Source organism: Fringilla coelebs (genome assembly GCF_963513975.1).
Source record: "Fringilla coelebs genome assembly, chromosome: 2".
In the NCBI taxonomy this organism is placed as follows: Eukaryota; Metazoa; Chordata; class Aves; order Passeriformes; family Fringillidae; genus Fringilla; species Fringilla coelebs.
This window is the reverse complement of record NC_140029.1, coordinates 20,882,416-20,899,184: the sequence shown is the minus strand read 5'-3', so window position 1 is coordinate 20,899,184 and position 16,769 is coordinate 20,882,416. Positions and strand designations below refer to the sequence as shown.

General features: G+C 41.1%; 1 protein-coding gene across 3 annotated transcripts in view; it reads left to right on the top strand.

The window, feature by feature from the left end:
* TBL1X (transducin beta like 1 X-linked) overlaps window positions 1–16,769 on the top strand; it is a 202,593-nt gene that overhangs the window by 165,046 nt on the left and 20,778 nt on the right. For all 3 annotated transcript variants that reach the window (XM_084201207.1, XM_084201205.1, XM_084201206.1), the window contains 3 exons: window positions 980–1,125; window positions 3,910–4,159; window positions 10,612–10,744. In XM_084201207.1, the coding sequence (XP_084057333.1) occupies window positions 980–1,125; window positions 3,910–4,159; window positions 10,612–10,744 (529 nt within the window). The remainder of the gene's footprint in view (window positions 1–979; window positions 1,126–3,909; window positions 4,160–10,611; window positions 10,745–16,769) is intronic.

Sequence of the window (16,769 nt, the reverse complement as noted above, 5' to 3'; positions counted from 1 at the left end):
CAGTGCATGGGTGGTTTCCCCAAGGCTTTTAATGTTAGATTAATGCTCTGGAGACAGTGTGGTGATAAATGGGTCCCTACAGTTATATCTACATCCTGTTCCCCCTCCCCCCTCCCACAGCTGCCCCTCTGTACAGTCTCTCTGCAGCGCTCGCCTCCATACCCAGCAACAGTTCTGAGCAGCTTCAGCCAGAATTTAAGGCAGCACTCTTTAAAATTTGTCTGCCAAAATTCTTTAATTTTCAGTGCTGTCGCCTTTGTTGCCACTTACTTACGCAGACAATGACAAAAATGAAACAGGGAAGAGAAAGACTTCTGGCTGAAGTACAGGCCACCTCAGCTTGTCATCTGCTATGTGGCAGATCCCAGTTAATTACTTTTGCTGTTGCTGTTCACATACAGAAAATAGGTTTACAGGGGTGGCCTTTCTGTAGTTTCACATTTTAACGGCAGTGCTCTGCCCATCAAATTGTACTAAGCAATAAATGAGCAGAGGATTTGAAATCTTTCCCCTGGTATAAGGGAATGGCTTCTCTGTGTCAGCTGCATCTATGCCTTCATTTTATACAACTTGCATGCTGGTAGGGATTTAAGTGTGCAGCTTCCACAAACACCCAGCACTGAAATTCAGCAAGGGAAATGGATATTTGTGGCACGTTTTTTAGCTGGACCTGCCCTTGTGGCGATTGCTGGTGTTTACGTGTTTTGGGAGGTTTTGTTTCGGTTAGTGCAGTTATTTTTCTCTGCATGCATTTCCATTTCTACGTGGCTTCCCCTGTGTGTGGGGGAGGGAGGGAGGGGGGGATGGGCACTGGGGGTGGCTCAGGTTGACCTCTCCAGCTCCGAGCAGCCTGCCCACACCCTTCTGCTTACACGGCAGCGTCTCTTAGATCTCAAGGCAGAATTATTTTTAGACCGTGAAGGTGTATCTGACTGGTGCATTTAGATTTCATATCATGGCTTCCTTTTCCTGCTCTCAGGTTTCTCCCACTCGGCCTTTACCTTCGGTATCGAGAGCCACATCAGCCAGTCCAACATCAACGGAACACTAGTGCCACCTGCCGCACTCATCTCCATCCTCCAGAAGGGGCTCCAGTATGTGGAGGCCGAGATCAGCATCAATGAAGTAAGTGCCACTGCTGCCACCACTGCCACCGCTGTCACTGCTGCCACCGCCACACGCTGGGACGTGCCGAGCAGCAGCCCCAGCAGGAGCCACTGCCCAGCTTCTCCCGGTTGAATTTTATTCCTTGTAGTTTGCCCCATCCCAGCAGAAAGCCAGAAAGCTCTGAGGTGGAGACATGTTTCTGGTTTTTCAGCAGGGAGGCGTGCTCTGCGCTGCTTACCTGGTGTTTTCGTGCTGTTTCTGCTACCCTGGCCCCACCAAATCCAGGGTGTTCAGGTTCTTGCAGCAAACCAGAAAAAGTGACTGTGCTTACAGCCTTGCATTTTCAAGGTCATAGGAGAATTTGGCAGGAAAAACCTGCAGCATAGGTTAAAACTTCACTGCCTGACACCTCCTAGGAGGCAGCACTGTTCACAAGCCATGAGAAGCCTGATCAAAAATCCACAGAGGTTGCTGGACAGTGATTTCAGTGACTTTGGCCTAGATCATATGAGATGAGGCATCATGTTCATGGTGAAACAGTTGCATGTAAATTCTCAATGTGGCTGAGATGCAGGTTTTCTGTAGGTATTGTATGAACAGCCACAGACTGTCTCTGTTCTCCTTGAGCTGCCAGTGGGAACAAAGAAGGGATGTGGGAAAAGCCAGTGGTTTTGCCCTGCCAACCTTAAAGACGTGGTGCTTTGAGAGAGAATGAAGCGTGACAGATAAGCAAGTGCTGCATTACAAGATTTTTATGATAGATATTTCTGATGGACAAACATCTGTAATAAGTATTAATACAGAGAAGCTACTGCTTTTTCCTCTATACCTGAATATAGCATGTGCACAGCATGGGTGAGAACAAAGGAATATAAAATAGAGAAAAGGCTGTGTTGTTTGCAGTGTGCAGTTTGGAAACTCTTTCAGTTTTATTCAGACATTCTGTGTGGTTTTTTTTCTTGTGACTCAATACCATGTATAAGATTTGTATATGGGTTATTTTGTAAATGGGGCAATAACATTTGACATTCATGCCAAGCTGCACTTTGATGCAGTTGTAATAACAAACCAGTGTTAGGAAGCTGTCTCAATTTGCTGCTACTTAACATTTTGCCCCGTGCCTGAAACTGGAGCTACACAGTAAGAAGGTTCTAGCTCTGAATTACTTAGGTCAGGTTGTAGGGGCCTGCACTTACCCAGCTTCAAGACTTTCCCTAAAATGAGAGAATGATCTGAAAATATGCCTGTTGTCACCATTAAGATTTATGTTGCTCTATCATCGTGGTTAGAGTCAGGTTGAACGGGGCCCTGAGCATGATCTAGTGGAAGGTGTTTTTGCCCATAACAGGGGTGTTGGAGCTGTATGACCTTTAAGGTCCTTTCCAACCCATTCTATCGTCCTGTTCTAATACAGTTAAGTGTATTGCAGCAAAGCAAAGGCCATTCATGCTACATCTGAATCCCAGGAAGCGCTACCATAGAGGCTTCCCTGTGTGTTACTTTTCTATGTATATCACTTAAGAGTGACAGGTAATCAGTGAGTCTATGAACTAGTGTGTATAAAATTATTGTTTGTGATTGATTAAAGGGCAGTCATGTAAATAGTCCAGTGAACATATTTACAGATGAAAATGTAAGATGTCAGGATCTGTTGGCAAACATTTTGTTTGTTGCGTAGCAAGAGTTTGAGTCAAGATTCAAATAAATTTTGGCAGACACATTAAAAAATGTCAAAGAGAAAGAGGTTATGGTTTTTTCTCTAATGACTGTCTCCTCCTTTTTCTTCCCCATGAGGAAACAAATATGTATTATCTTAATATCGTAATTATAAGTGGTAGTGCAACAACAAGGTCAGCAGAAACATACCAGTCAGGCAAGCAGCTATTTTTCTATATTAATTGTTCTCACCTATGGAAGATTATATTGTTTATCAACTACATTATCTATCTGTATCCTATTCTTACTTGCTCTTTCTCAAGGGCAAATCTTTCACCACCAGATCATTATTATTTCAAAGAATTGAAGGGAGTTTGCAGAAGATTGGCAAAATTGCACTTTACAAAAACTACTAAAATCTTTCCCCTGTATTTAAGATAATAGGAAAGTGAAAGTGAAGAAAAGCTAAGTCAATATAGTCTGTATTAAGTCTTCAGCAGCCCCTAAAAGTTTACTTAATTGGTTGTTGAAGCTGAAGTATAATTTACAGAAATCAAAATGAAAGTCATAACTATTATGAATAATATAGTGGAATAAAAGAAAAATAATGGTAAGGCTGTCTTGTATGATCAGGTACAGCTGGTGGTGCTGGGTTGAAAAACCCTGCTTAAGAAACCACTGACTTTATGCATACATCATGCTTTGGCTGAGATTCATTATACATCATCTGCTTCCATTCCATTCCTATGCTTCTGCAAATGTAGGAAACAAACAGTTTAACCAAAGTCTGTTTGCCTTTATCATGGCTTTAGCCATGACTGTTTTTTCAAACAGAAAACAAAGTGAAACTTCTTGTCATTGGTCAGAGGTATTTTTTAACACAGCTTAACTCCTTTTGCATCTATAAAGCATTTATATGGTAGAACTTCCTATAAAATTCCACCAAATTACTTATTGACTGATCAGATTTCTGAGTGGACCGTGAGTGCCACTCAGATCTGAGAGAGAGGCAGTCCATAGTCCTGTGGCCCTATTGTTTCAGTCAAAGTGTACTATCTTCACACAGCCTCATTTTGCAATTCTTTGCCGCCTGAGTGGTGACGATCCCTAAACCTGGGATTTCCCTTCTGCTCATTTTCCCTGCAGGATGGTACAGTATTTGATGGCAGGCCAATAGAGTCCCTGTCTCTGATAGACGCGGTGATGCCCGATGTCGTCCAGACCCGGCAGCAAGCCTTCCGAGAGAAGCTCGCGCAGCAACAGGCCAGCGCCGCCGCAGCGGCGGCAGCCACGGCGGCCACAGCGGGAGCCACGACGACTGCTGTTTCCCAGCAGAACACACCAAAGAACGGAGAAGCCACTGTGAATGGAGAGGAGAACGGGGCACATGCAATAAGTAAGCCAGCATGCTGCCTGCCACCGCTGGGCAGTTCGTGTTTCCATAATATTCTTGTCCTTAGTTGCGGGGTGGGGTGTAAGGTGTGCTTTCTGCATGATGGTAGAACTAAGGGCAGTCATTCCAGGAGGGTGGGGCATTTCTAAAGGGCTGCGTTTTACCTGTCTCTAACAATCTGAAAACTTCAGATATGTTCAGAATTGCAAGTTGAAGACAAAATCAAGAGGTGGAGCTGTATGCTCTCTCGTTGGAGCAGGCTACCCAGACTTTGCTATTAGCCTTCTAGATCCTTTTAGATATTGGATAAAAACTGGGCTGTAGCCAAAGCTTGTCATTTTGGCCAGGCTAGGAGAGAGATGGGTTGAGAGGCTGGGACCTTGTCTTGGTTTGAAAGACAGGTGTCTGCCAAGGGAGGCAGGAACCTCCCTTGGAATGGAGAATGTGATCCCCAAATTATTATGACTTTGAAACTAAGAAACTTTCAGTCAAAGATATGAGAAAAGGAATAACAGTTCTTTACTGGTATGTATATGTATAACTAGGCTAACAAACAACCACAGCAGCAGCAGCAACAGACAGAGCCCCATACCCAGTGCCAGCCGTCTCTCAGCCGCAGCACTTTCCCCGTTGGTGCAGTTCCGGTCCCAGCCGGCGGGGGCGCTGCTGGCTCCCGGCCGGGCAGGGCAGTGGGATGGCTCCTCCGCGGCTGCAGGGGGCGCTGTGGCGCGGGCTCAGCCGCCTGGTCACACGGTAATGGCAGCTCAGCCGGCGGATGGATGGGAAAAGGGGCCTGCTTTACAAACCCACAGGAGCAGTAGGTCCCGTGCCTCTGTGGAGAGCAAAATGAGCTGTAACAGGAACCTTGGAAGCAGCAAGCGTTGGAGAAGACAGCAGGAGATGGAGCCTCACAGTGGTGGTGAATTCTCCCCACAGAGATGGCAGCCTGTTTCCCCTTGATGCAGATCAATGAGAGAGAGTGAGGAGCTGCACTCAGCCCCTTCCCCCAGCCCAAATCTCCCACTATCTCTACCCCTCCAAGAGAAACCACTCACCTAATAGAGTAGCCAGCCACACCCTTCCCCTCTACTGTGGCAACTGCTTTTGTCTCTCTTAAGTACCTGTTGTTATTGTCCCTTAGCAATATATGGGAGAAAATTCCCTGAAAGAAAGAAAACAAGAGTCATGCTAACCTCCAAGAGATCTACAAGCCCTGGCTGTGTAATTGTTGTGTGCATAGCCTTGTGCAGTAGCTGTCCTGTGATTATCCGTAGCCTTGGCATGGTCCTTGGCCCAGTTTGGCATGTTCCAGCTTCCATTTTTGTAGGGTGAGGCCAAGCACAGGAGCATCCTTAGCCTTGCTGTCATGGTCATTTAGTTTGGGCTACACCAAGTATCCATTGCTGATCAGCATTGCCAAGCACATGTGCCAAGGACCCTTCCCAGCAAACAGCTTGGATGCCACCAACCTGTCTTGAAGACACAGAGCAAAATTATTCCTCGGCCTTTTATTTAATAGCATGTGCTTATTCATACAGTCCACTGCAAGTATCCAATTCAAGGTCCCACCTTCCTGAGATTTCCTTAGGCTTTGGGAGCAGTCGCTTCTCAAGAGCACCAAATTCACCTTTGTTCATGGGTGACTAAGGGAGGCTGAACTTATTTATTAGTCACCCAAAGTCAGACATTTCCAACATAGAGTGGGACCTACCTGCTTGTGTAACCCCACTGTGGGGATTACTGGTTCTGGTTTCTGTGTGCAAGGCCCATTTCATACTGTCTGACTTCTGAAACCAGCCCTAACTGCCCAGTTATCTTAGAGGAAAACTCTAGAGGAACATGCATGGCAGGTTTTGTAGAAGTCCTAGGAGTTCTTTGGCTTAGACAAGGTCAGGACTGTAGTCATGTAGCAGATTTTATTAGTTCTGCAATGTAGATACCTTTATCAGTCTCCACCTTCTCTTTGATCTGAATAGATTCCTCTGTGGGTCAGTGAGAAAAACACTTTCAAACAGGTTTTCCTTCCAAGAATTCCAGTTAGACAGGTTAGTTTCCCCCCAGTAAAACTGCAGTTATTTAAATAGCATTTTTATTTGAGAAAGCAAATGTAAAAAAGATCTGAACATTTTAAAACTGTTAATCTGTTCTTAGACTATGGATTGCATATGTTTTACTTTCAACTAACCTTCTGCTTTGAAACTTAATTATTTCATATGTGAAGGGGTACAAACTGAAATTAAAGTACTGTTGAATGTATCAAGTGCTGACATCTTGTTTGTTGACACGTCTTCAGCTGACGTGAAAATTTTAGGGAATGTCTCACTGTCTCAGGGCCAGAAAAAAGCAAATTCTTAAGGTGGAAAATTGATCATCGGTTCATCACTACAAGAGAACCATTCAGATGTATTTCCTTCTGATCCAAAGAAATATACCTATTATTGTATTAACAAAAGGAAGGCCTTAAAGATCAGTTCATGTTTATAGCCACACTGTAAGCTTTGATGTCTCAAATCTGACATTTTCTAATTAAAAAAATAATAATTCTCCCAGCTATTTTTAATAGAGGGATTTTCACAAACAGCCACGGACCTTTTCTTGGAATGTTGAGAAGGTCCTTTCCTGGGAGAAAGAAATAATCATGAGTAGAAAAGACTGCTGATATGAAAGCTGTGAGAAACTTCCCAAACCTTAATTTTTACTGTTGTTGTATTCCACAGACCTGGCATAGATTGGCACAGGTTTAAATAATGTGCTAGTCCTTAGTCATAACCTGGAAGTCACCCAAATACCAGGCTTTCCAAAAAGGTGGAATGGGTGGAGCGGGAGGAAGAGATTTCTTTGAGAAATTACCTAGTTTGCATTTATTCCGGCATGGAGTTCTCCCTGACACTCTTAAGTCTTTCCAAAAAGGTTTTCAGATATTTAATATTATAAGTTTTTGCATGTGGCATTACCAATACAATATGATAGATTTAAGAAAGAGAGGAGACAGAAAACAATAACAATAGTTTGAGGTGCAGATTAAAATACTGCATAAAAAAGTCACTGCCTTGTCTTGTTGCTTCCCAAGTAATGTTCTCAGTTTTAAGTCACTTCAAATGTTACAGGAAAACCTAAAAGTCAGCATGTAGAAATAGAGCCAAAGTTTGGATTGTTTTCCAACACAAATGCTTCTAGTGTAATTTGTTTCATTACATTTGCAAGGATTGGCTTAGGTTTATAAAAAATAAAGCTCTGGAAAGAGGACTAAGCCCTGTTCCTTTATTAAAACTACAGCCATAAAGAACAACTTTAATGAAAGGCCTCTTAAATATTTAAGTTTAAAAAAAAATTAAAAATTTATTTCCTGAGAAAAGACAAGGTTAGCACTCATAAGATCTTAAAAATATCTGGGGTTTTTTTGTTTTGGAGGAAATAGTAACCAGTGTGTTAGAATTTTTCTTTTTACACTAGAAAAAACCCTCAATCTTAATACTTTGGGGTAATATGACTTCTAATTTCCAGTCATTTGGGATTTTTTTATACATTTGAGGAAAAGAATTATAATGTAGACTATAACCAAAAATCCCCTGCCCTTTAGAAAATGTTTTGTGTTAACATTTGGACAGTCCTTCCCTGTGTGACCTGCAGACTTAGGTTTTTCACCTGAGGCTCTGCTGCAGTTAGTAGAAATGCCTTCTCTTTAAGAGAACCCCCCCCAGGGCAATTTTGTGCAAATAAGATCTTAAGGGAAAGCTTTCTGCTTGGAAGGTACTTTAGAACAAAAGAAACCTGTTCTTGACGGTTGCTGCCTCTCACCTATTCATTCTCATTCCCCATGCACACATTGTAGCTGCATCTATAGGAAAGCCAATTTCCAGGTGAGAGCAGGGCTCCCAAGAGCTTGTGCTGGGTAAGGAACTAGTCACTCTTGAGAGGGTGCCCGTTTGTGCTCAGGGGTTTCTGCAGTTTTTTGTTGTTGCCATAATCGTATCAGTCATACACTGCAAGTGTCTGTGTGAATCTGGTAAGAGCCTGAGGCAGTATCACAGAGGCATGAACTGTCCTGTTTGTTCAATGGGGTATTTTAAGTTCAGTGCTGAACAGTAACAATCTAAATATGAATGTTCCTGACTACTGATGCAAGTAGGAAGAAAACACATAAAATGTGAACAGTGACAAATTATTTTTGAAAGGTTTCTCATCCTTCCCTCTCTTTTCTCATAAACCACCAAAACTGTTCTGTAAAAATCATTACTGGAAGATACAATACAAAATACTTCTGCAGGTATTTCATTGCTCCCAGAGGCCAGTTGGTCTTGCATGTACTAATCCAGGTATCAGCTAATCAAGGTTTCTTTTTCACAGCATGACTATTCGTGGGGGTTTTTTCACAGCACTTAATAGCATTCAAAGTGTGTGTCTAGGTTTTTCCATCTGACCATATACAAACGAAAAATATTCCTGGGTATCAGATGGCTTTGCTCTGATAGCAACTCTTGACTCTGGGACTTTGGAGTTGCTGCTCCCCAGCTGTCATTTGGTTTTAATCGAGAGCAAAAAGCAGCCCTGCCCTTAGAGCCAGGCAGGTAACAGTAGGATCCTATGTCGTAAGCATGGCATCTCATTTAAATTTTTCAAATTAAAGTGCTTGAAAGATCTTCTTGATTTACCCCCAGCTTCCAGCTCACACTGTGAAGAGGACACAGATGAATGCATAGCCATTGTCATGCTGCTGTTTTTCTCATGAAAATATGCTTTAAGCATGGTGAATCTGTGCTGTGCTGAGCAGTAGAGGATTGTGAGTTCTAGGCTTGTACCTTCTGGTGGGTTTTAATAGTGCCTCACACTTCAGTGCCTGACTGCTTGGAACATCAAAGATCCCAGCTGCTGGTGTCAGGCTAAATCTTGAGTATTGGTATATCTCAACAGTTTTCCAATTAGTACTCATACACATAGGGAATTGTCAAGGACAGTGCTTAACATAGGGACTCAGCATAGGTATAGATTTTACAAATAGGCATTTCCAGTGTTTATACAGCAAGTCCGTAGGTATTAAGTTTAGTCAAAAATATAGATATTTTTATTTAGAAATAAGCTGTCAAACTACTGTTAATTGTTTGCTGATTTTAATACTTGATTCTGTGTAACTCATGTAGATTCCATTCCATCTGTAGCGTAGATGTGGCACATAGTTTTAGGGTGCTAAGCATAGTTTTAGGGTGCTAACCAAATACACAATGAGAAGTGCTATTTGTGTGACTCAGCATAAGTTAGGCAGAGCCAAGTGCCTGACAGCCAGGTGTGTGAAAGCCCAGGTAAGGGTAGAAATCTGGAGATCTTCCTCCCAATGGCACTTGTGCAGTGTCATGGTATGTTTCACCAGCTGATGGGCAATAGCTTAGCAGAGCTGAAATATCAGGACAGATGGCTGATTTTAAATGCCATAAACATGCAGCAGTAAGGGAGCATAATTATTCTACTTGAAAACCTATGGATCTTCATATGTGAGTGAAGAATGACTAACTGAAAGACTTAACCCAGAAGGAGAACTTGCATTTTGATCAGTCAGAGCTGGTCAGCTGGCCAAAGTATTGGTTAGGTAACAGGAGGTTGCCAGCTACTTGCTATTGGATTTTCTTTCTGCAAAATGGGCCCCACTTGTGTGTAGAGTAGCATCTGGTGTCTGCTGTTTCAGTGTGTCACCTGTCCTTGGATGGTGTCTTGTTTGCAGAGAATAATAATCTTGTAATGCTGCCAGGAAGTGTAGCTAGAGCTTAATGAGGAAGATTTATACAGAAGCAGAGAAAGTCTGAAGTAAAAACATGATTCATGATGCAAGTTGGAATTAATTGTTGTTACTAAGAGAAATTCATAATTATAAATCCACTTTATCTTGCTTAAGACAATACAGGAAGTTTATAAAAGCAATGAGTCTAAAGAACTGCAGAGTTACAGCATGCAGGTTAAGTACATCTGTGACACATTTGGTACCTTTGTATGTATTATGATATCCTTGAGAAGGTGATCATTCACCATTCCTCTGATGTGCTCCAGGAATGAAGCCCCTCCTCAATATATTTTTTGTCTGCGAGTAGCACAGATATTACTTATAGGAGACTTTGTAAGAAAATATAAATGCTTACTGTTATTTTTTTAAATTATTTTAATAAATCTGTAAGTCATTTTTAATGAGGTCAACTTCAAAAACAAATACACTAAACTGAGTATTTGGGGGATGAAAAGCTATGTAGATTTATACAAAATGTTTTGGAAAGCTCTACATTTTGCAGAAATGTCATAAATTTGAATAGCCAGAGAGAAGCAAACAGGGTAATATTGTCAGTGGCACAGCACAGAGTATTAATTTTGGTGTATATGCTGCTGTAAGCTTCAGGCCTTGGATAGCTAGCATGACTTTAAAACAGACCTAACTGCATCTTGTGAACTGTTTATTCTGATATATCTCCTTACAGATAATCATTCAAAGCCAATGGAAATTGACGGGGATGTTGAAATTCCTCCTAACAAAGCAACAGTCCTTCGGGGCCATGAATCAGAAGTGTTCATCTGTGCCTGGAACCCTGTCAGTGACCTGCTAGCATCTGGGTAAGACATGTGACTCAAACCAGCTCCTGCAGTTAGAGAATATTTAGAGGTGCAAGAACTTGCAAGTGTATTTGGGATGTGAATGAGTATTCTCCAGGCTGTTTGATCAGCCTGCAGCAGTGTTTTTTTCAGCAGTACCATACCTGTATAACTGCTAAATAGTTATAAGGTGATGACAAATATGAAGAATTTGTACATATAAGATGTGAATTCTGTGGCCCTAAATGCACACAAATTTTTAGAACTATTTTTTTAATAATTCTGGATAATTTCTCAGAATATTTGGAGATCATGTAACCTACTGCTCTCAGTTATTGACTCACACTAGGGTCTCAGAAAGTCGTTGGCATCCACCAGCTTTTTTCAAAAGTATGGAGATGGGGGTGCTTCAGACTGGACTAAATTTGTTCAGTGAGCTGAACAGTGAGCAGTGGTTTAGGGGAATGTTGTGGTTTAGTGTCATTGGAAGGGAGTCCAGTTTATCCTCTGCAGGACTGCTCTGCATTGACCACCAGAGCATCCTAGGTGGGATGATCAGGAGACTGACTTACAAAAGCACTTTTGATTCAAACAAAATCATGTTTGTAAACATACCCCAGGAGCTGTATGCAGGCACTGGTGGAACCTGTGTTCATGCTTAAACTTAAACCTTAACATGAAGACTAGATTTAAGAAATCTAACTGGGAACATGGAGTAAAGCTGATCATAGTTTGAGGAGGTAAATCACTCAGAGTTACTTAGCAGTATTAGGGTACTTTCCTCACAAGGAAGAGGAGAGTCCTTATTTTATTCCTAGCTTTTTTGCAAGATTATCAGAATAGTCTTCTTACTTACTTCACTTAGTACATGAAAAGAAGGAATTACAGTATAAATAGAAAAGAAAAATAAAATAAATTCCATGTGGATGAATAGCAGAGATCTCCAAGAGAGTGAGGATAGCAGTTTCAGAAAATTAATGTCAGACAACAGACTGAGATTTTTGGAACCAGAATCCTGCTGAGTATGCTTTTTCTCTGGAATATCTAGGTCTGATAGCACTTTCAGCATCTGTGGTACTATCATCTTCATTAATCAATTTTAAGGAAGTCAGTGCATGCCACAGTGGACTGCGTCCCTGGGATCCATGGTGCACAGTCCTAGTGTGCATAATTTAAATGGTGGAGCATTTCATAAACCAGAATGTGTTGCAGTGTGTGTTTAACTTTGCCTCGGGGTGCTAAGCATTGGTGGATGGATCCCTGGATTGTGATACCTTACAGGTAAACCTGTAGCTTCAGGTAAACCTGGAGCATGATAATCAGAACTGTTAGTCAGATATGTGAGCCCAAGGAATACCCTCTCACTTGCCATTCCATTAAGCTTTACCCTTCAGTGTAATAGGCCTTTTGTAATGAGCTTTGCTAGTGACTGTGGAGGCACATAAATGCACGTGTGGTTACAAAGTACGATCATGTGCTTCAGTCAGACTAATAGCAGTGCAATGACAGTGCAAATAATTTAGATCCATGTGCATCTTGGTCAGATTTTAGCCTGCTTGTAAGAAGCAAGGTAGGGATGCAGCTGGAATGGGGGTAACGAAGCAGCCAGTGCCTGGTGAAGCTTAGTGACTGAAATGGCAGAGAATGCACAGAAGAAAGTGAAACTGAAGGAAGAGAGCTGAGTGAGTGATTATGCCGCTGCACAAAGAAGCCTTTGTCTGGTATAATAACAGTGCAAGGTTTTATCTACAGGTAAACTCCATTTGCCTTTTACAAAGTAATGATTAAAAAAAGAGCACTGCAGTTAGTCTGATGAGTGAGCATCAGATTGTTAGATTCTGTAACAGCCATATTGTGCTGCCCAGTCAGTGTTTTTCTTTGAGTTTCCCATCTGCTTGATTGTACCCATCTTAAAAAATACACTTCAAAACCTAGCTATTAAATAGAGGAAATAATAACATATTTGTTTTGTTTATAAAGTGACTAATTGAAGTTCAATTAAAGACAAAGTATTTTCCTGAAGCCTTGTTACACAGGCAATAGATTTTTTTTAAAACTAGCAGCAGCAGTTTAGACAGCAACCTGATGTAATCCTCAACTAAAAGAATAATGCAGGTTCAGAACCTAAACTGAAGCAAGCTGTTTAAAAGAAATGTAGAATGAATTATCCAAAACTAGAGCACTGGTTTCCAGACTTAGTGGCTATCCTGCTGAGAGAATGGGATTTTGATATTTAATGTCATATCTACTCAGTTGCTGTTTTCCCTGTGTGTGAAGGCTAGCACAGTAATATATACTCTCCGGGCTTTGCAAACAGCTATTTCAAAATAAAACAGAGACAGGAATTTCTCTGATCAAATAGCTAGAAAATATATTCTGCAGCTGCTCTTCCCCCTCCACCACACACATTACCCTTAAAGCTGAGGATGGGAGAGACTAGAAATACCAGTAAATGCTATCAAAGGCATGACTGTCACCAGATGCCTATGAAAAGAATGCTTAGATGTTATGAACAGAAGCATTATAATAATAGAGTGAAGTGTGTGCATACAGCCATGGGAGATGATTAACTGCACTTTATGAAGGAAGTCAACATTCCAAAGCAAATAATTGCAGAGAGTGTTTTGGACAGGTGAAAAAATACCAAAAAAATAGGTGCTTGGTTAAATTTCAAGATTTGGCCATTCCCAGCCATAAACCCAAAGACTGATATCTTCCACTAGTTATCTTTCAATATCTAAGTTTTAATTTCATGACACATTTAAATTATTCCAGATGGCTACGTTCCCTGTGTAGTGCAGAAATCCATTACAGCTGCATCCACATTAGTAAACTGACTGTGCCTGGGAATATTCCTGGGCACTGAGGCCAGCTGGCACAGAATGGCTGCTGTCTGTGCTAGCAAACTGCCCTGCCTGCCAAACAAACTGCACATTGGGAATCGTCTCTGGACATTGTAACCACCGAGCCATGCTCAGGAATTATTCAGAGAGAGCATCAGAGACCCAAGCAAGACTACTAATTAAAACAAGCCAGAATCTGGCCAGGGAATAACCTGTCAGTTTGCTTGCACAGGTCATCATGGTCTGGTGAGACAGAGTGTTCTGAATGTGCTTGAATTTCCCAGCGTGGAAATAGATGGACTGTGAATGTCAAGGCTGCTAGAGCCTTGAACTCCAAAACCTTTTCCAGTTGAACTTGGGATGTTTTTGTCCTTGTGTTCCACTGCTGCTTCCAAGAGTGTGGTCTGTTCTGTGACATCCAGCCATGCCCTTCAAGTAATTCACACAGCCATGAAGCAGAGGGACCTGGCCTCAGTCCCAAAACCAACAATAGGTTTCTTTGCTTATCAGCTAATCTATGCCAGCCTCTCTCACACAGAGAGGCTGTGACTTGTCTCTTCCAAACCACTCTGTGCACCTTTTGCTCTCCCTAGTCAGCAAAATAATTATCTATAAAAGCTGCTGTCAGAGATCTTTCAGTTCTGGCTGTCTCTTGGAAGCAAGAGACGATGTTTCCAGGCTCTCTGCTGTCATCGTTTCTGGGTTTTATATATATATAGTACTTCAGGTTACTGCACTCCTCATATCAGTGGTTTAGTATCCACTGTAAATTACCTTTCAGAATAATCTTTTTGACTTACAGGTTGAGGGTGTTAATTTCAGACACCACCCCTCAATGTCAGTGCCAGATATTAATTCTGCTAACTCTGAGTGCTTACTTGTTAGCAGGGGACTATTTGGACTGGTTTCCTCATGGCATCAAATCCAAGAATGCAAAGTGGTCAGCTATTAGGGGAGGTTGACTTGAATAACCTGTAGCAGGGAATAATGTTGTAGAATCAGTGGGGCAGAGATCTTAATCAGGACACTACCTTCCACTAACTGTCTAGGAAGAGTAAGCACTTAGTTTAAGAGATCTGCTTTATTTAGGAAATGTTAGATGTCAAAATAAAAATGAGGAATTTCCTTCCCATAATTCTTTCAATAATATCTCTTAAAATAAAATAATAAAAACTCTAACCTGTTGGAGCCAGAAGTAGAAATACACATTAGCAATATTGCATCTCATAATAACAGTGATTTTAAGTCTTGTAGGTGAAGATTAGAAATACCAAGGTTCAACAACCATCTTGCAAAATTCTTTACCCAGCTGCAGCACTTACAACCTCCCAGTTACAGAATGGTGATTTTATATGTCACAAATTAAATTCCACAAACATTTGTCCACCTTGATTCATGAACATACTGGGGCAGGAGAGCATGAAATAAAATCCTTTCAGAAGGAGCCTTCCTAAAATTTGGCAGTACTCTTCCACAGGGCAGAGGAGTACACCTATTACTCAAGTGTTCGTGACTTGCATGTTGGAATGAGCTGCTTTATCATGTAGATAGAAATGCTTCTGTGGGCAAAGGAGATTAAATACCTTTCTGAATTGTGCTTGAACTGTGCTCCTCTAATAAGGCAGGGTTCACTGAATCATTCAACAGAAATCAGAATACTTTCCAGAGCATTCTCTGGACTCTTTTTTTTTTTTTTTTCCCCAGCAACAAAAGGGAAGACACACAAATACCCTTGCTGCACACTGGTAGGCTTATAAAGCCTCTCTGCAGGGACACATAATAGCTTATGTAGCTTTGGGAGAAGAAAAGGGAAAAACAAAATTAAAATACTGGAAAATAAGAATGCCTAAACCTTGCCAGAAAACTGACTAAATAAAACTGTTGAAAAACAAAACTTAACACTTTAGAAGTAGCAGATAGGATATTGTATTTGATAGCCAAGTGACTGAGTACTTTATTCATAGGGTCCAATAACAAACTGAATTATTACAATGAAGGCAGGATGGTCCTGCAGTCTTATATAGGAGAGAAGCCAGCTCTGAAGGAATTTCCTAGTTAGCATGTTAACCAATGGAGCAGTCCTTTAAAGACTTATGTTCCCATCATTGTTAATTACCACAGTTAAAAAAGTTTGTTAATTTCTGAGTCTCATGATTAACTTGCTTCATTTTCTAGCCAACATACGCAAAAATGTCAGTTTTCCAGACCTCTGCAGAAGGAAGGGTGCATATTACAGTCACAGCTGTGTGGTGGCAAAAATTACCCTGATCTGAATTATTTCTTAATCACTAATGTGAAAGATATGTCTTGAAAATTCAAGAATGGCTTTACAGGAGCAGCTGGGTTCAAAACCCTGGCCAGCCATCACATCTCACCTTGGCACAAAAGGTTCACAGGAGATGGGGCTCATTCCCCAGGCATGCCATAAGCCAGAGGAGCTCAGAGGTACTGATACAAGCAGAGAGGTGTTTGCTTTTACAGTTGAAATGTTGGTGTAAAATTAGGCTAAATTGTTAGTAAAATAATACACAGAGATCAATGGAGTTTGATAATTGCTTGGTCAATATTTGCATTTGAAGACATGTCAAGTGTTGAAAGTTTGCCCGGTATTCTTAGTATCAATAATTAAAATGCTTTACTAGTAGACCAAAAGAAGATTTACCATTCTCTTGTGATGGATTTCTTTTTCAGTGAAACATGGCTTATCAAAGCAAAAAGGGGTCACAGGTGGATCCATTTCTTCAAAATGGATCTTTGAAGAAAGACTTTTTCTCCTTGATAGTGCGCAGAAAAGGAAGTTTTTTGTCATTACTTAAAAAAAAAAAGGAAAAGCTAACACATCAGATGTATCAACAATGAAATTTCATCTGCACTGTGTGAATTCTTGCAAATATTGTTGCTAACTCTGCTCCAAGTTTCTACTTACTGCATGTAAATGAAAATTGCTTTCTGGACAAAACAAGCAGTCCAGAAAACTTGGTTTTGGTTGTTGTTGTTTCAAAAACTGAAGGAGAGGGAGTGTGAAAAAAAAAATATCCCAGTAAACTTTTAAAGTGGAATATCTTGCTCTCCAGAGACATTTTTCAGTAGAATAAAGATTTATGCAAATGCAAAAGAAATATATTCTTTACAAGTAGATAATGATAAACTCCTCCTCCTCAAAACCTTTTCTAAGCAAAATCAAGGTTTCAGCCTGCATTAAA